This window comes from Lagopus muta, chromosome 24 (genome assembly GCF_023343835.1).
Source record: "Lagopus muta isolate bLagMut1 chromosome 24, bLagMut1 primary, whole genome shotgun sequence".
Taxonomy (NCBI): Eukaryota; Metazoa; Chordata; class Aves; order Galliformes; family Phasianidae; genus Lagopus; species Lagopus muta.
In genome coordinates, this window is record NC_064456.1 from 886,944 (window position 1) to 906,392 (window position 19,449).

The 19,449-nt window shown below is 46.3% G+C and overlaps 1 protein-coding gene across 50 annotated transcripts in view; it reads right to left on the reverse strand.

The window, feature by feature from the left end:
- Positions 1-1,348: 1,348 nt before the first annotated feature.
- The window catches only part of IGFN1 (immunoglobulin like and fibronectin type III domain containing 1), a 29,544-nt gene continuing 11,443 nt past the window's right edge, over positions 1,349-19,449 (reverse strand). For 3 of the 50 annotated variants that reach the window (XM_048925856.1, XM_048925857.1, XM_048925855.1), the window contains 19 exons: positions 19,151-19,198; positions 18,607-18,652; positions 18,121-18,295; positions 17,405-17,518; positions 16,279-16,450; positions 15,439-15,711; positions 11,013-14,792; positions 10,385-10,509; positions 9,422-9,563; positions 8,578-8,874; positions 7,723-8,022; positions 7,136-7,309; positions 6,592-6,720; positions 5,969-6,271; positions 5,409-5,497; positions 4,432-4,627; positions 3,833-4,132; positions 3,021-3,347; positions 1,349-2,282 (listed from right to left, as the gene is read on the reverse strand). In XM_048925856.1, the coding sequence (XP_048781813.1) occupies positions 2,269-2,282; positions 3,021-3,347; positions 3,833-4,132; positions 4,432-4,627; positions 5,409-5,497; positions 5,969-6,271; positions 6,592-6,720; positions 7,136-7,309; positions 7,723-8,022; positions 8,578-8,874; positions 9,422-9,563; positions 10,385-10,509; positions 11,013-14,792; positions 15,439-15,711; positions 16,279-16,450; positions 17,405-17,518; positions 18,121-18,295; positions 18,607-18,652; positions 19,151-19,198 (7,004 nt within the window). In that variant the 3' untranslated portion in view covers positions 1,349-2,268. The remainder of the gene's footprint in view (positions 2,283-3,020; positions 3,348-3,832; positions 4,133-4,431; positions 4,628-5,408; positions 5,498-5,968; positions 6,272-6,591; positions 6,721-7,135; positions 7,310-7,722; positions 8,023-8,577; positions 8,875-9,421; positions 9,564-10,384; positions 10,510-11,012; positions 14,793-15,438; positions 15,712-16,278; positions 16,451-17,404; positions 17,519-18,120; positions 18,296-18,606; positions 18,653-19,150; positions 19,199-19,449) is intronic. The other 47 variants (XM_048925904.1, XM_048925910.1, XM_048925902.1 and 44 more) reach the window with 47 other exon arrangements.

Below are 19,449 nucleotides of genomic sequence, written 5' to 3' on the forward strand. Positions count from 1 at the left end.
CCCAGGTCAGTGCCTCTGGGTCTGTCATGTAAATGTGCATCTGCTGGAGAAGGCTGTGCCTGCTGAGGGTGAGGAGGAGCCAGCAGCACCAGTGAGGCTCAGGGAAGGCAGGTGTCAGCCATAGCAGTCTGCTGACCTTCTGGTCACTTTGGTTCTTCCATTGCAGTGCTGCCTTTTGGCTCTGCTAACTGTGACCCCTTGGGCTGCCAGCCCACAGCAATGCATGGGGTCGTTGTCACCAAAGCACAGGACCCAGCCCTGGGTTTTGTTGGAGTTCATTCCATTGGCCTCAGCACATCCAGATGCCCCTGGAGGACCCTCCTACCCTCAGGCAGATAAGTTCCAACTTGGCGCCGTCTTCATCATCCAGGAAGGAGGTATTCAGCCTTTCAACAACTGCTAAGACGTGCCAGTGGCAGCTCTTATCCTTATGGTGGGTAGCAGGGCTTGAAGCGTCCTGTGCTTCTGCAGATGGAATTGCAAACACCCTCAGGGTTGGAAATCCCTCTGTGCAGGGCAGCCCTGGAGGGCTCTGCAGTCCTACAGCTCCTCTCCCTGGAGATGGAGGGATGGGACCAGCTGTGCAGAGGAGCACAGACAGAGGCCACTCCAACAGCTGCTGCTCCCTGCCCACTCCCAGGGCACGAGGTACAGAAGATGGCAGCTGTGGCTCCAGTCCTACCCCAGGACTTGCTTTCTGCCCTAACAGGATCTTCTGTCACATAAAGCAGTGCCACCCCAGCAGCCCCACTCTGCCCCAGGCAACACGAAGCTCTGAGGAACCTGGAGGACAGATTGTAACAAGCTTTTCCCAGCACGAGGAGTGGTCAGATTTTGCTCAGCTCTGCAGCTACCATCTCCCAAAGTCACAGACCTACTGCAAAGAGTGATAGCACAAGGGCTGCAGAATGGGTTGTAGTAATTGCTCTAGATGTCACCAAACAGCAGCACGCGTTCAGCCCCATCAAGGTGCCAGGACTGCTTTGCCAGCCCACAGGGACCACAGCATGAGATCCTCGTGTGAAGCCAACAGCGAATGAGCAGCACAAGGAATGCAGGAGGGTTTTAGCAGCGCTGCCTGAGCAACACGATTCCTCTCTGCTATGCCAGCAACTGCGTGACTGCTGCAGGTGCCAGCCAAGAATAGCAAATGTAATGCCACACATTCACTGCTCAGCCCTACAGGATCTCATCAGCACCAGTAAATCCAAAGCTAGTGAGACCTCGCTGGTGTTTATCACTCAGCTTTGCAAGAAATATACAGGCATTGAATGTGAAAATGCTGTTCTAATGGAGCTGGATTAGCATTCAGAAGTGGCTGGGCCTCTTTCCCAAAAAAACAAACACATTTTACACTGAAACACTGTAATTTTACTGAACAACTGTTTAATGTAACGATCTGCTGTTCCTACATCTGTACAACATTGTACAAAATATAACCAAAAAACATTTCAGCCCCATATAAATGTTGCACTGGCTGTCTGAGGACCCAGTGGCTTTAAGACTCTCCTATTCTCTGAGATGCTGTCACAGAAACTGTCGTGGTGCCAAAGCTCCAAGGCACTGTGTGGTCACCAGCACGTTTTGGCTTTCCAGTCTCATTCTCCATTCAGTGATGGAATCCTCCAGCCATAGCAGAGGACCTTTGGTTGTACTTCGTACTTCTGGTCAAACATGAAAGATTTTTAACCTCTTTTAGCATTAAGCAGTAATACTCTAGGGATGCCACGAGGCAGGGACAGCTACGTTTCAAAGGTGACGTGAACGTGGCAGCTCAGCACTGCCACATCCTTTTTTGTAGCTGATCTGCTCACGCAGATACAACTGGGTCTAGATTTCCATTCATTCTTGTCCACCCACTTTCACTGCCAGTAGCACAGGCTCATGTTGCCCTGTCTGAGAATTGCTCTTACACAGATAAAGCCAGCAGCCCCAGCAGTGAGAGGTGAGATGGTCTCACACCTGTCTTCTCCACGCAAAGTCTCATTTTGGCCAATTGTTTTTCCCTCTCATCTTCTGAGTTTCGGAAGCTTCTCATTTGTATTTTAAAGGTCGTAGAAGAAAATCAGGATCACACAATTCCCAAAGCTTTTCCCCACCGTTTTGACTACGATGCAGCATCCTGTTCAAAATGCAACTACTGGATCTGAAAAAGCACTCAGACTATATTGCACATCTGAAAACAGACACGTAGCCTTTGTGCAGGGCCAGTGCTCAGAGAAAACCTTGTTCACACTGGAGTGCAGAGGAGGTTTCAGGAAGGTCCTGTCACAGGCAGGAGTCTGAAAGTAAGAAGAGAAGTAACTCAGCAGGGGAACAGGCTGACAGGCATACTAGAAGGGCACCCTCAAATGTTGGAGGGTCAAAAGGACCAGCATCTGAGATTTATTTGACCCATTTCTCCATTCATACAATCTCACCAAAGCATCCTGACCTACATACAGAAACATGTCTCAAACTGAAGGATATTTCATGATGTACTGAGTGAACTGCCCATGAAATGTGTCCATAAGTCCATTCACCCTCGGCCAATGGCACTCATTCTGCACCCACATCAGGACCCTTGTTGACTCTGGCCAACTTAGAGTCACTTTCCCCTTCTCATTGCCTTTGCTCAACCAACCCCAGCTTCTCTCTCTCTGTTTCACCTTCCTACCACCCAAGTCTTCTCTCCTGCATCTCTTCACTGTAGAGAAATCTAACATAGATACTACCTTATTAAATGAAGTCTGGATGTTTATTCCTAAAAGATTTGCTCAATGTCAATCCAAACTGCTGCACTCATGAGGAAATCAAGTATTTTTCTTTCTCCACATTTGCCTTTCCATTTCTGTTTCACTTTGACCACTCTGTAGGTTAATTAAAAGTTCCATAAAGCAGTCCAGACACATTCTGCATCTCAGGATACTGCTCCTATCAATACATACACCTGTATGGCTGCTATTTTTAAGGCGTCCTGACACAACAACGTTTACCTTGACACCACACGATGAAAGAAAGGGACGCTTAAAGACCATTACCTTTAACAATGAGGGAGGCTTTGCTGAAAGCATGGCCCAAATCATTGGTGGCTTCAACCATGTAGTCACCTTCATCAGCCTTGGAAGCACCGAAGATCACCAGGGAGCAGACACCAAAGTTGTTTGTGCCAAAGTAGCAAGGATTGTTGGAGAGGTCTCTGCCATCTTTGTACCACGTGATTTTGGGGGGTGGGTGGCCTCCAACCGCACAGCTCATGCGGCACTCGGTGCCAGCGATCACCACGTGAGGCTTCAGGGGGACGAGGAATCGTGGAGGCTGGTTCTGATTTACTCCCTTGTACCTCTGTGGTCTGACTTGAACGTCAGCTGGTGGAAGAAGGAAAAAAGCCTCGTACAACATGGCACACAATCACTCAGGCGCTGCTTCATGGGGATGGAAGTCAGAGCAAAGGATTGGCTCAAAAGCACGGCAATTAACGTCTGGCATTCTGCACCTCCTCGTCTGAGATGCAGCACACCTGTGGATTGTAATTGCTGTTCCTTCTCAAACTGGCCAGAGTGTAACTTGCAGCCACAAACATTAGTTTCTGCAAAATTCAAGCCCTAGATGTTGCTGGGAATGAGTATCACAAATTACCTGACATGGCAGGAAACAAAGGCCTGCAACAACAACCATGGAGAAATGATAATCCTTCCCTACCAAAATGGAATTTCTTAGGGTGTTCTCTATGCACTCTCATTTTGGGCAACTAAATGCTTACAGGAGGAGGGACCTATTCCAGTGTGGTAGAAACAAGGAACACAGCACAACAACAACATCACACAGATGGCTATCTGTAAAAGCATTTTACCCTTTTGTTTTCGAATTCTCCAAGGCTGCGCAGTGTCGGATGGACGACTGGATCCCAAGTAATTTTTTGCCACCACCCTGAAGTAGTAATCCCTGCCTGGGATCACACTGGTGTACGTGAACTTGTTGGTGTAGATCAGGTCACCCACCACGTGCCACATGCCCTTCTGTGATTCGCGTTTCATGACTGTGTAGTAGAGATTGCTTTCCCATTTCTCAGATGTTGATGGCTCCCAGGTTACTGTCACTATATTTGGCACATTCTCTCTCAGTTCAATAGGTCCAGGTGGTTGTGGGATATCTGTCAGATGAAAACAAGCAATATAGGAGATGCAGGAAAAGCTTCAAGTCCATCACGTATTTCACGATTGAGCTTTTGGGAGACACCCTGGTCATCAGATGGGACAAAATTGGATTCCTTCTCCAGATGCACAAGCTTGTTTGTTACTAACTGAGCTTCTGCTGCATTAGACCAAACTGCTGGGGCTCCTTCCCTTCTTGTGGATAAAGGTAAGAGAGCTGAACTCAGTCCACTGCCTACCACATATTCACCTGTAAGTCCATTATGCACACAAACACAGAAATGCAGGTGATAGTTACCCGTAACTTGAACTCGGAAGCTGAATGTTTCTCTTTTCCCTGTCCCACTCGTGAGCTCGACAGTATAGATGCCACTGTCAGTGAACTCAGCTGCTTTAATCAGCAGCTGGGAGGTACCATCCTGGGTGCTTATTTTAGCACGGCTTGGAAGAGAAGCTCCATCCTTTAACCAGGTCAACACAGAATCTGGAGGTGCCTGTGAAGAATAACTCTGGTTACAGCACAGGTGCTTCGCCTCCAAATGACAGTTCTGTTACCTCATTAAAATGCACCCCTACATGACACAGCTAAGGGTTGCATTGGAATATCAGAGCTTGGCTCTAAGAGCCCTCGATACAGAGCTGCTCAAGAGTTTCTCAGTACAGGTACAGCTGTCAAACAAGGTTTACTAGATCAAAACCAACAGACATCAGTAGTTAATGTTTTCTACTTTAAAAAACATTTGCTTGTTTCTGAAATAAAGAAAAATGTCCTTAAGTGCTTATTTCTATTTCTCCATCTTTGGGCTCTACATTCCAAAAGAGCAGCTGAGTTGGAGCAGGGTCAGCAGTACGCACACTTTACCTTCCACACTCCTCCTGATATCCCAGACTTCACCTGTCTTGTTCCAACCTTAAGTCACAGCACATTGGATTTCTGTAAGTGACAACTTATGCCCTGCTGTGCAGGAAGACAAACGCAGTCAAGAGAATGTTGCTAGAAATGCTACCCCCAAAGGCTTTCTGAGGGAGCTGGAGATCAGTTCCAGATGGTGGTAACTCTGAGATGGTTGGATGGAGAGCATTCCAAGCACTTTATTTGCTGGGGTTGCTGAATGACTATAAATCTCATAAACCATGAATGTCAAGAGTGACAGCTGAATTCTTTTTTCCTGTTTTCCTCATGCAGAAAGCATAGGCAGCACAGGCAGATTAAAGGATTTGCCCAGTGTCTTGTACACATGGAAAAAAAAAAAGGATTTCAATCTGAAAACTTACCTCAAAAGGAATATTCACTCGAATGGCATTTCCTGCTTTTATAAGCAGGAAATTTTTCACTGTTTTGTCTATTATGAACCTGGGAAAAACTGGAAAAGACAGTGATTACTGTAAACAGTTTTATGTTATGACAAAATCATCAGCTGACAACTCAGGTGCATGTGCTAGCATTTCCAACAGCTTGTCTGCAGGCTGTTGATAAAGACAGCAGTACAGTAGAAAAAAAGTTCCTTGATTCACTAGCAAAGTTCTTTGCTAATCACTGCACCTTTCATGTTTTATTGTTTTTTACCTAGCACTCTAATTAAATAAGAGGAAAGGATGTTCAGCTACGTTCACTACAGTGTTTGCATACATCTGATGTCTCAGCCATGGAAAAAACTATGGCATGCTTCACCCCCTCACACGGATGATCCTCTGTGTAAAATGACACGAATGCAAAAAGAAATTGCAATGGACACTTATGGGGAGCTGGACTAAGAGCACTTCTTGATGCTCTCAAAAATTCTTTGTGCTTTGAGGGATCTTGAAGAGGAATAAAAGCTGATGTGGAGACTTACCAACGGGACGAACGACTTCAGTGAAAGCTTCAAGCTCTGTGGCTTCTCCTGGGCCACAGTCATTGATGGCTCTCACACGTAGGAAGTACGTCTCCTTGGTTTGCAGGCCTTTAATTTTGTAAGTGGTCGTTTCTATAGGAAAAATGTTGCATTTGGTCCAGCTGAGGCTGTTGGCAGACCGCATCTCCACGTCGTAGCCTTTCGCACCACTTCCCTCTTCTGCTTCAGGTACGTTCCAGGTCAAGGTGACACTGCTGCTGTCACTGATGGCCATCTTAAGGTCCCTCACTTTACCTGGAGGTTCTGAAAAGGGAAATTTCATTTAATCTGTTATTCTGGTATATGTGTACCCTCTTTTCAGTCACTTCCTGAGATCCCCAACATTCTTGCAGTGCATTGGATCTCCACTCTGCACAGGGCATCCTCCATATCCTGACTTCAACATCACACGGGAAATCCTTCCATTCCTCTCTCATGCAGACAGCGCACACTCAGCCATGAAACATTCCCCATTTGTTATCTTCACATACTTCTACATAGCACTGAAAACACTGCCTCCTCAGTAACATCCCAGTCTCCATTCAGGTACTCCCAAGACAGAAGGATGGTGGCAGTTCACTTACTTGTGGAGTCCCGAGCAAAGGCAGCTTGTGATGGTGCACTGATATCTCCCATACCAGAAGCATTGACAGCTGCCACACAAAATTCATATTGCAGACCCTTCTTGAGATCAGTTACTTTCAGCTTCTTGTCTGCAGACAGAAAATGAGAACGTTGGCTTGAGTGAGCAGTTCCCCAAGCAGAAAACAGTGAGACAATGTTGTACTTTTAATCCATGCAGAACAGTAGACTGAATCCTCAGGAGTAAAGTACAAATGCAGTCCCAAGTTCCCTTGTCTTCTCCTATCCTAGAGCATGCACACTTCTGAGGCACATTCATTGTATTCTATTCCAAAGAAAATATTCTTTGAGAGCTATTAAGCTACAGACAGGACAACATTGCTTTTCCTTATAGGATAATCCTAAACTCTTCCATATCAGAGAAGAGCCTAGCCTGCACCTGATGGATATAACAGCACATGCTACCTTCTGATCTCAACACAGATGAGCTCTCAGCCTTTTTTCAAGCCTTTCAAACTCATTCCAGGGTTTGAGTGAGCCACCCACCTGCTATGGGCACGCTGTTGACTGGCACCCAGGTCACGCTGCCCATCTTGCGTTTCTGAACGATGTACCCCGAAATTCGGGAGCTCCCAGATTTCCGAGGTGCTTTCCAGGATATTGTGATGGTGTCTTTGCTGACACCAACGATCTCGGGAGGATCTGGGGCACCAGGTGTAGCTAAGAAAGACATCAATGTTTTATTATTAGAATGCTTCTAGTGAAAGATATGGAAATACACCTGCTGGATCATTTCTTCCAGGTTTCTCCAATGTATTTATGTGGGTGTGTTTTGAAAATCTGACTGAGACCACTCTGATCACTTCCATGCCCTCCTCTGGACCCACTCTAAGAAGCCCACATCTCTCCAGCACTGGGAGCCCCAGAGCTGCCCTTGACCTACTGACCACACTCTTTTTTATGCAGCCCAGGCTATGATTGCCAAGCCCAGATTTGTGTGAACACTTCACAACCATGACTCAGGTTTAAATGTGTAGCAATATCCAAAACACAAGCAGTTTTCTTGACGTGAAACTCTGATAATGAATTTCCCATAGGGTTTTGGGCCACCATCACAACAAGTTATTCCTCACCTTTACTGATTGTCACCACCTCATTTGATTCCAGTGCATCGCTGCTTCCCTCTGCATTCACAGCTCTCACTCTGAAGTAGTAACTCATGTCCTGTTCCACTTTGCTGGTAGTGAACGTGGTGCAGCTCCTGGGGGTTTCTCCCAGAGTCACCCAGTCACTCTTGCCCACCTGCTGTTTCTCAATAATATAGTTTTGTACTGGTTTGCCCCCATCATCTTTCGGGGGATTCCACTGAATGGTGACATCATTGGCAGAGCTTTCTACAATTTTCAGGGGTCCTGCAGGTCGCTGTGGCTTGTCTGAAAGATAAACACAAGCAGCTCAGTTCCAGATCCAGATGCATTCCCAGGCTTGGAGCAGACAGTCTCGCTCACCAGCAGAGACTCAGTTTCTGATGGTACATATGCCTACTCACAGATTGAAATCCAGGCACTTAAGCTGTCTCTTCAAATGTCCACTCTCCTAATTTTGATAAGGGAGGAAGCCAGGCCCTTGCTCCACGGGCTGACTGTTCTCATAAGCATTGCACTAAGAGTACAGACATTTGTGGCAGGATTGAATTTGACCTTGATGTTGTGTCTGTAGATTTGCCTGCTGTGTATAGCCCTACCTTCCACAGTCTCCCAGCGTTCAAAACTCAATTAATGAGGCTGTCCAAAATGAAACCAGACACGTGTCGCATTAAAGGGCAAGTAGCACGTCAACAACCATTGCCTGCATCTTGATCTATTGGAAACACAGCCTTGTTCACCCTGGAATAGCTGGTAGTCTTAAGCAAGGCTGTGACCAGAAGTACTGGTTCTGCTCCCTCAGCCTTATGATGGAAGCCATCGTAGATGTGATGGGGATCTTACCTATTACCTCAACCTTTAGGTCAATATCCAGGATTCCACTGTCATTCTTCAGCCTGACTTTGTAATCCCCACAGTCCTTTCTCTCTGCATTGGAGATGGACAGCATGGTGAAGGTGTCTGTTTTATCAACACGAATCCTTGAGTCATCTCCCAGTTCTATTTTGTCCTTTAGCCACATTGCTCTGACTGGAAGCCGGCCCTCAAAAGGGATCTTGATCACAACTTTCTCCCCTGCCTTGGCCACAGTAGGAACGCTCATTAAGTTTTTTAGGAGAATTTCGTTCACCTGTGGAGGATCTAAAACAACAGTGCAAGGTCATTAAAAACTGCAGATCAAAGAGGATAAGGCTAACCTTGGAGGGAAGGACTTTCCCCCGTTCATTGCTGCTCTATATTCCAAACATACATTCCAAATAGTTTAATTTGGTTCTCTGGGGGCTTATCCAAATCAGTCCATGACGCTGCAAAAGCATGTACCTTCACCTTCATTTGTACACTCAGTGCTTCACACTGTGCACTTTGCTACAGGACAATTTTCAAATAGCATTTATGGCATCAATTTGCTCCTTTGCACGGGAGCAAATTTTTATCAGCAGCACAAGAATGAAGAGCCTGGTTTAGTAAAGCAATATGTGCACCCACCAAGTCTTTAAATTCATAGTGAGAAGCTTTGCACGAAGGCTCCACAGTTACATTTTTATGTACCAGCTTGTTACATCTCCCAGATACTAATTACAATTAAATCCCAATAGCCAACAATGGGTCCTGAGTGGACCTGCCCCATTTCAAGCACTGCAAGGCCAGCATTCTGCATTGAAAGCATGGGTCGTTTGAACAGACTCACCTTCAACAAAAATTGAAGCTTCAGTTTTTATATCTCCAGCTTCAAACCTATACTTCCCAGCATGAATGTCTTCTACTTTGCTAATAATGAGTTTGTGGACTAGACCTTCCTTCTCCAAAGTGACTCCTTCCATGCTTGTTAACTACAAGATAAAGATAAAGAGTACTTTCATTCTTAAATTAAAATAAAAAGGAAACATTTATGAATGTCACACGTTTCATTTCAATATTATCCTGGGATTACGTACCTGCTGACTAATTCACCACCACAAAGGCTTGAATCAAAGTTCATTACCATAAATAGAAGCGTTAATTGTACCTCTGCCCCTAAAATACTACTGTCACCAAAGCCTCTTTTTCTATTCTTAATGCTAAAACTTTGGTCCAGGCTCCAGGATGGCACCTTGGAACTTCTGACAGTATCACACAGATCCCACAGTCTGACCTGGGTTGCTTAATGTTCTTTTGGGATATAGAATATGATGCCTACACTTGATTCTAAGCACTAATCTGAATGAGTACTTCTGGTGTTATGCCTGCCTGAAGATCATTTGAAGGTTTTCCTTTATTTTTTGGGTATCTCTCTGACAAACCAAAGAAAAGAAAAAGGATTGCAGCACAAAGTTTTCTTTCCATTTCATGGCCTCATTTCATCGCCACCTATGTAAAAGAATCATAGACTGGCTTAGGGTGGAAGGAACCATAAAGGTCATCTGGTTCCAACCCTCAAATGGAAAACACAAAGGAAAATCCAAAGCTTCCTAAGGAGGCAAGGATGGAAATGTCTTGAAGCAGGAAGGTGAAAAAAAATCTTGGTGAGTTTCTAACCAGAATATTTAAACAGTCTCCTTCTAGGACCATACTCAGAGCAGAGGGATGGGCATCTTGACATGATACTCAATGAGAAGTGAAGTCAGAGAGCAGGGCATTACCAAGTGAAGAAAACAGGCTGGAGGACACTTACCTTTAACCCATCCTTAAACCAGGTTCCTGTTAAGTCGTGTCTATTGACAGCACACGACAGCTCAGTTGGTTCCCCTTTCAGGACTCTGACATCAGCTAACTGCTTGTTGACACGAGAGCGTGGAGCTGAAAGTTCAGACAAGAAAATGTTGAAAAGAGGCTAAGTCTGTCTTGCACTGACAGAAAGTGCAATGAGGAGAAAAGACAGTTTTGGTTTCTTTAAATACATCTACCTCAGGCATAACACATTGTGGTGGGTTTTTTTTAATGATGATGTTGGCCAGCTGCACTGAAGGACATTCTAGTTGGCTGCATACAATGCAGTCCTTGGATGTACAATATACTTCTCGTGTGCTTCTTGCAGTTCCACTAGGCATGTACAGCCCCTCCACCATACACATAAGTTTTCTTATCTTTACAGGTTTTGATGCTGTCATCTTGCTAGTGCAGCCACTGTTAACATTCAAATGGCTGCATACACAACATTCTTCTCTCCTGAGCGTTCTCTAGCCTCACATCTCCCAGTCTCTACAAATATAAAGGGCTGAACCACCCGAAATGGAGGACCCAGAGCTTGTTCTTGTTTGTACCAAAACGCAAAGATCAGTGGCACAGAATTAAACACATACCTTTCAGATCATCCAGGTGACGACGTCTTCTGTTTTCTGTACTTTCTGTACTCTTCAAGAAATCACCTGCTTTAATATCAAGGCTAGGTCCCTGTTTTCTCTGGCTTACTGAAGGACCACCATGAAGGGCTGACATCTGATCAGAACCCTGTGAACTTTGACTGAGAATACCTGGCTTCCACCCACTAAACAATTTATCGTGGAATTTGCCCTCTGCACCTCCAAAGGAGGAATCCCTGTCATAAGGAGAGCCTGACTGTCCTAAATCCCTGGCCTCAGCCCTAGCATCACCTTGACCGGAAAGTGATTCTCTGTCGTGGGATGAACCTTTGTGCTCTGATCCTCTCAAATCACTGGCAGTCCCCTTCCCAGCTTCACCATATGGAGATTTGCCAGCACGTGAGTCCAGCCCATACTCACCAGCCTTTCCAACAGCACCAACCATACCTTCTTTACCATGGACTGAGTACAACTCACTCCCATCGCCTCCCAGTCTGCTAGCACCGCTTTCCCCAGCCCTGGATCCAGCTGACCCATGTGCAGATCCAGCACCTCGTATGGCAGAGCCACCAACACCCCCACCTACTGAGGATAAGGCAGCTCCTCCTGCTCCACCCAGAGACCCTTGAGCTCTGCCCAGCATAGCATCCCGACCATGGTGAGATCCCACCACTTCTTCGCCTCCTGAAGGAAAATGAGTGGCTCCTGACCCAGCTGCTGCTGAGAGACCATCTTTTCCATAGGAAGAGCCAGCGTCCCTTACACCAGCTATACTACCACCAGCCCCAGCTGGGAGACCATCCTTCCCATATGGAGACCCAGCTGCCCCTGCACCAGCTAAACCTGCTACACCAACACCAGCCCCAGCTGGGAGACCATCCTTCCCATATGGAGACCCAACACCCCCGGCACCAGCTAAACCTGCAGCACCAACACCAGCTAAACCTGCACCAATACCAGCCCCAGCTCCAGCTGGGAGACCATCCTTCCCAAATGGAGACCCAACTCCCCCTGCACCAGCTAAACCTGCACCATCAACACCAGCCCCAGCTCCAGCCCCAGCTGGGAGACCATCCTTCCCAAAAGGAGATCCAACTCCACCTGCACCAGCTAAACCTGCAGCACCAACACCAGCCCCAGCCAGGAGACCATCTGTTAAATATGGAGACCCAACAGCCCCTACACCAGCTAAACCTGCACCAATACCATCCCCAGCTCCAGCTGGGAGACCATCCTTCCCAAATGGAATCCCAACTCCACCTGCACCAGTTAAACCTGCAGCACCAACACCAGCTAAACCTGCAGCACCAACACCAGCCCCAGCTCCAACTGGGAGACCATCCTTCCCATATGGAGACCCAGCTGCCCCTGCACCAGCTAAACCTGCACCATCAACACCAGCCCCAGCTGGGAGACCATCCTTCCCAAATGGAATCCCAACTCCCCCTGCACCAGCTAAACCTGCAGCACCAACACCAGCTCCAGCTGGGAGACCATCCTTCCCAAATGGAATCCCAACTCCACCTGCACCAGCCAAACCTGCAGCACCAACACCAGCTCCAGCTGGGAGACCATCCTTCCCAAATGGAATCCCAACTCCACCTGCACCAGCCAAACCTGCAGCACCAGCCCCAGCTCCAGCTGGGAGACCATCCTTCCCATATGGAAACCCAACTCCCCCTACACCAGCTAAACCTGCACCACCAACACCAGCTCCAGCTCCAGCTGGGAGACCATCCTTCCCATATGGAGACCCAGCTGCCCCTGCACCAGCTAAACCTGCACCGCCAACACCAGCTAAACCTGCAGCACCAATACCAGCCCCAGCTCCAACTGGGAGACCATCCTTCCCATATGGAGACCCAGCTGCCCCTGCACCAGCTAAACCTGCAGCACCAACACCAGCTAAACTTGCAGCACCAACACCAGCCCCAGCAGGGAGACCATCCTTCCCAAATGGAGACCCAACTCCCCCGGTACCAGCTAAATCTGCAGCACCAACACCAGATAAACCTGCACCACCAACACCAGCTAAACCTGCACCATCAACACCAGCCCCAGCTGGGAGACCATCCTTCCCAAATGGAATCCCAACTCCCCCTGCACCAGCTAAACCTGCAGCACCAACACCAGCTCCAGCTGGGAGACCATCCTTCCCAAATGGAATCCCAACTCCACCTGCACCAGCCAAACCTGCAGCACCAACACCAGCTCCAGCTGGGAGACCATCCTTCCCAAATGGAATCCCAACTCCACCTGCACCAGCCAAACCTGCAGCACCAGCCCCAGCTCCAGCTGGGAGACCATCCTTCCCATATGGAAACCCAACTCCCCCTACACCAGCTAAACCTGCAGCACCAACACCAGCTAAACCTGCAGCACCAACACCAGCCCCAGCAGGGAGACCATCCTTCCCAAATGGAGACCCAACTCCCCCTGCACCAGCTAAACCTGCAGCACCAACACCAGCTAAACCTGCAGCACCAACACCAGCCCCAGCAGGGAGACCATCCTTCCCAAATGGAGACCCAACTCCCCCTGCACCAGTGCCACCAATGACAGCCCCAGCTGGGAGTCCATCTTTTCCATATAACGGCCCAAATTGCCCTGCACCAGCTGCACCAGCTGCACCAGCTGCACCAGCTGCACCAGCTGCACCAGCTGCACCAGCTGCACCAGCTGCACCAGCTGCACCAGCTGCACCAGCTGCACCAGCTGCACCAGCTGCACCAGCTGCACCAGCTGCACCAGCTGCACCCTTTCCATACATAGAGCCGGCACCTTCCAAACCAGCACCACCAAGCCCTGCTTCCATTCCTGCTGGTAAACCATCCTTTCCATAAGGTTCACTTGACTGACCGTGCTTACCATACAGATCCCCCCTTTTAGCATCAACACCTGCCCCAACTGGCAGACCATCTGGACCGTATAAAACCTCCATTTCTCCTACAAAGCTGCCACCTGCACCAGGCCTGCCCCCATCTCCAGCTGGAACACCACCTGCACCATACAGCAAGCCAGACATTCCCGCCTGACCTACATGACCACCAGCATCAACTAACAGGTTGCCTTTGCTGTAGGGAGACCCTATTTCTCCTTCTCTGTTTATACTGACTGCATTCATATCAACTGCAGCAGGCAGACCATCCTTGCTATAGACAGAATGCGCACCTCCCATTCTGGCTGAACCAAGATTGATTCCACCTGACACAGAACTTCCATCAGTGGCATCTAAACTCTTCATACCACCAAAGGCAGCTCCAGAACTAGCATCACCTAGTTTAGTATTCTTGTCATGCCAAGAGTTCGCACCTTCTGCATCACCCATGTCAACATCAGCTGCACCTAACATGCTATCATGTCTACCATCTACAGAATGAGATTTAGTTCCTCCTCCTAATCCATCATCAGTATCTCCTCTGCCTGACATAGAACCCTGACTCTGTACATGCCTCAATCCAACTTTGTCTTCTCCAAATTTTAATCCAGTGTCCTCTTCTCTAGCAAACTGCCCAGGCCCCACGATTTCATCTCCAATTTTGTGCAGCCCTTCTTTTCCTAAAAGTTTAAATTCTCCATCAGCATCAGGGGAGTAGCCTTGACCGCCGCCGTGGTCACTCCTGTGCCAGCCCCCTCTTTTCATGCCAGCATCCATAGGATGATCTTCATCGCCAACATACTCTCCATGTTTAAGCCTCTTGGCTCTGCCTTTATCTGGCGTTCCCTTCTGATGGTCAGATTTTTCATGTTCCTCATCCTGTATCTTTGCCTCTCTGACATCTGTATTGAAGACGTAGTGTTTGATTGGAGGAGAAATAATTCAGAGCAAAAGAAAGATAAAAAAGCAACAGGCAATCAGTATGTCACCTACTGCATCAACAACCACAGAAAACACGTCAGCATTAGTTACTTCATTCTAAGTCACAGAAATACAATTTATTTCATTTAAATAAACTTATATTCAGTTCAAACCCTAATTTTATTTGTCACACTAAGACAGTTTTATATTTCTAACAACTACTTTTAGCAAAGCTTGCTTGTTACAAAAGAACAAAACAAATAAAAGCAAAAAGGAAAAACCAACTCTAAGGAATGGAAAAAAGAGGGCACATCTCCAGCAGGATGAGTCCAATTAATAGGACCATAGGCAGTATCTGGGATTCATTCCTTCATGCCTTCTTCCTCCCTCCAGCCCTGAATGAGTTACAGAACATCCTGTGCACAGAGAGTCCATCAGTTCCCAACTCTGAAGCAGGACCTCACGTCAGGACAAACAACAAGGGAAAATGCTGTCACACCTCAAGAGGAAAGAAGGTCCAATCGAACTGCCATTTCTACAAGCACTACTTAGAAACTAGAGGCTCCTCATCTCCCTTCTCAGCAACCAATAAGACATTGAGGGAACATGATTTGGAGTGTCACTTACGCTCTACAAGAAGCCAAGCCCTGGAGGAGCAGAGTCCAGTGTCGAGGGTGTACAAGCCGCTGTCAGTGGTCACAGCATTTTTGATGATAAGCTGGTGGTTCAGACCATCGGGGCTCACAGAGATCTGGTGCTTCTCACTTGCCTCGAGGGGATGGGCTTTATGCAACCACACAGCATCAAAGCAGGGAGTGCGCAGGACACAATCAAACACAACATCTTCGTCCTCGTGACAATGCAGATCGCTGAGCGGCTTCTGAAATCTCACAGGGATGGCTGGAATGGGAAAAAAGAAAGGAAATGGAGCCAGTTCTGTCTTCCCAGAAAGATGTGTTGCTGTTCAAGGAAGAAAGGAAGTTGCTATGGCTGTGAACACTGCATCAGGCAGCAGAAAAAACCTGGGATCTGCTCCTGTGCCCAGTTCTACAGGACAGAAAGGCAGGTTTTGATCTTTTTGTTAATCTTAGCATCAACGTTTATACCACCCATCACTGCGATGTGCCGTAAATTTGCTGTCATTAATCTATTTCAGCAGTATGACATCACCATTAAGGTTGGCAGTTATTATTCTGAGCTGACAAAAATGCAGCATCAACTCATGAATTTGTCCATTGCCATCCAGAGCTGAGAACCCAAACCTCGTCCTGTGGAATACAAATGCAGCATCCATCCAACGATCACCTGTTCTGTACCTGTGTCATAAGGAGCAAACCCTCATGTGGCAACACAAAAACCACTTTTCTGCTGTTATCAGCTGTGGCTGCTGAGCTCTGCATATGGCCCTATGTGAAAAATACATTCTTGTTACAGCTGCCCATTACCCATATCCAACTCAAACCTTACATTCAGCGTCCAGCTCAGTTGAGAAAATAGGTACATCCTCCACTTTGACTTGATACAAGCCTGCATCTTCTGGATGCACATCGTTGACAATAAAATGATACCTCTTTCCAATCTGTCTAAGGTAATACTTTCTGTATTCATCCCCAGTTCCATAACGGACCTTCTCACCATCCTAGGAAGAGAAACAAAGCACTCTCAGCAGCAGCATACAATTAGCAGAAGGCATTTAAGAAAAAAATCAGGCTAAATTTTTTGCTATGAATGCTTTCTTGATACCAACGAGAAACAAGAGAAAAGTCTACACTGCATTCCAACTTGCAGTGGGCAGTGCTCACTGTTCATACAAAACACAGGCAATTAAATGTGCAATAAGACCTGCACAGAACAGTGTCTGACTCTCACATTAGGCCAAGTGCTTTGCAAGCTTATGTAAGGTTTTGAAGCTTAACTAATACACAGCTGCTGCAACTTTGAAGACTTAGTATCTCCACAAACAGAAAAACAGGCAAGTTTGCCACTCTCCCATGTGTGACACATCTGCTGTGACTGCACAGATTGCAATTTGGAAGCCCTTACTCTGACCTCCTCTTTAATTCAGCCCATTTTCCCCTGTGCTAAAGCTTCTAACGACAGTTCTACTGAAATGTATCTTCCAGAAAAACATCCAGAGCGCCGATCACGCAGGCATCACAGCAGAGTGACTACAGAACTCCGTGGGATGTCTTCCTTCCTGGATATCTCCTTTCACAAAACTGAATTAGAATGGTGTTTAACACTCAAGTGAATTAAATCTGTCTTTCCAATATGAGAGCACAGAATTTGTGCATCCTGAAAGCCATAGTTAGAACTTCCTCTTACCTGAAGTGCTCTGGAAGTCAACAAGATGTCAGTAACTGGCTGAAGTCTTTCTGCTGTACTAGGATCAATAAATCCTAAGCGATATTCACCACTAAAAACTATCTGGACCACCAAGCCAACACTTTTTACCTAGTCAGGTAAGGACTCTGCAATGGACAGACTTCTTTAAGACACTTTCTTGCTCCCAGATGCTGCCCAATCAATAAAGCATTTCATGCAGACAACTACAGCGCCAGAAGAACTGCCCAACTCATTTCTCCTCTCCTACCTTAAGCAGATAAATGTTGCTGCTAGCACTTTTCAGGTCCATCTCCACAGTAAACGAAGCACTTCCATCCTTGTTGACCTTAATGTGTTCCATGTATTTGATACTGTGAATTAACTGGAAAAATAAAACAAAAACAAACCAAAATTAACAACAAGAATTTAGCAAAAAGAAAGGTTACCATGACAGAAGTCCTTAAGCTGTTGAACTAGTGTGAAATCTACCTTCCATCTCCACAGAAAAGAGCCACCTCTAACTGCATGTGTATGGAAGAAGCACCTGTAAGTTTCCTGAGTTGCCTCCTGTGGGCAAATTGTATTTAACGTGTGATGCCCTTCATACAACCTACAACCTCTTCCTGCCCAGGTTTCCACATGGTTTGTATGTGCATATAAATCTTCAGTTTGGTGTTCAAATTAGCTAAATTGTGTAACTGACTGTCTCTGAGGATATGCAATTTAATCAGTGGATCATCCTGAACTCAGGATCTCCTGAAATTTATGAAGCCAACTTCAAAAAAGTCAGTAGCATTTTGGTCCACATGTAAAAAACAGGACTTTAAAGCATCGCCGCAAATCATTCCTTGCCATACAATAAAATTTTCACCTTCAAAGCAATTTAGGAAGGCCTCAGTCCGTTTTCAGAAGCTACTCAGTAACTGTAGGACTTGGCAGTTTGTTCAGAACTCGGTGCTTTCAGTGCTTCAGTGCTTATCCTACCTTTGCTTGTTCATTCTCCGTATCCTTCCTCAAATCCTGCAGCGCTCTCAGCATGCCACGGAAGTCAGAAATTCCATACTTGATACAGATTCTCTCATAATCTTTCTTATCTGCATGCAGTAACAGTTGGAAGACCGCATCCTTGTCCAGTACTTTTTGTTTTGGTAGTGGAGCCCTTAGAACCAAGAAGAAAAAAAGATATATTAAGAAATTTGGACAGAAAACAAGGCATCTTATTCCTCTACACTTCGTCCTCTTTTCAGCTTTCTCTGTTATTTCTGTAGTTTATTTGTCCCTGTGCACGTAGAAAAGAAAAAATGGGACCTATTGGGGCCTTTTGGCCTCACAGAGGGTGGCAGGTTGTTCTCCCACATCTCTCCATATGTGAGCAACTTCAGAAACAAAGAGTTGACGTGAAGGTTTAAGCTATCACACCAAGAAGCATCTGGGAAGCTTTAAAATGGTCTTCATTACATGGAGGCTTACCGCTTCTTCAGCGTCTTCTTGAGGTCCTGAAGACTCTTTTTCAATTCTATTACAGAGGACAAAAAGGAAAAGGAATCATTAATTGTAACAGCTCAAAGCCCTATTTTAACATGTCATCTTACCCAAAGGTAAGCACCAAGCAGACAGCATGCACAGAACTCTAGAAATTTATCACCTTTCTGCTACTCCATTCTTTGCAAGTTTGGGGTAAGTTTCAAGGCCACAAAAGACAGAGAAACTCCTAAATTATATTGCTGGGCTTTTTTTTCCCCATTCAGCATTGGGACAATTTCTTCACGTTCCTTTAGTTTCTGCTGTAATGTCTCAAGAATTAATCATTCTACCCCCTGTTAAAGACTGGGAGGCGGGGGAGAGCTGGCAATATTCTCCTGCTCCTTCCTCAAAGGCCTTTGGCATTTTCTACATTCACCATGCAATGTCTGACCTCGTGTTGATTCTTCTCCTCACACAAACCAAGGAGAATAAGTAGTAATGTGCCAGACTGAGCAGCGTTCAGTATGCCAAAAATATTTATCTAACTCACCTTCAGCAGGATGGCCAGTAACGTAGTTTGCTTTCCTCTTAAAGCCAACTGGTAGTTTAGAAGAGAAAAAACAGGAAAAACAATCCATCAGATAGACAAGATAACAGACTATATATCAGTAAGACTATGAATTATAAAACCAATACATCTGTCATTAATGCAAGAGGAAAATAGATTCTAGCTTGGATTTCCTTGTCAACTTGATGCTGATTCCTTGTAATATACATCCTTAACACTGTACTTCTACTGCAATTGCTTCTGTGCTCATTAGATGTCTAGGTCTCTACCCTATAAAGCTT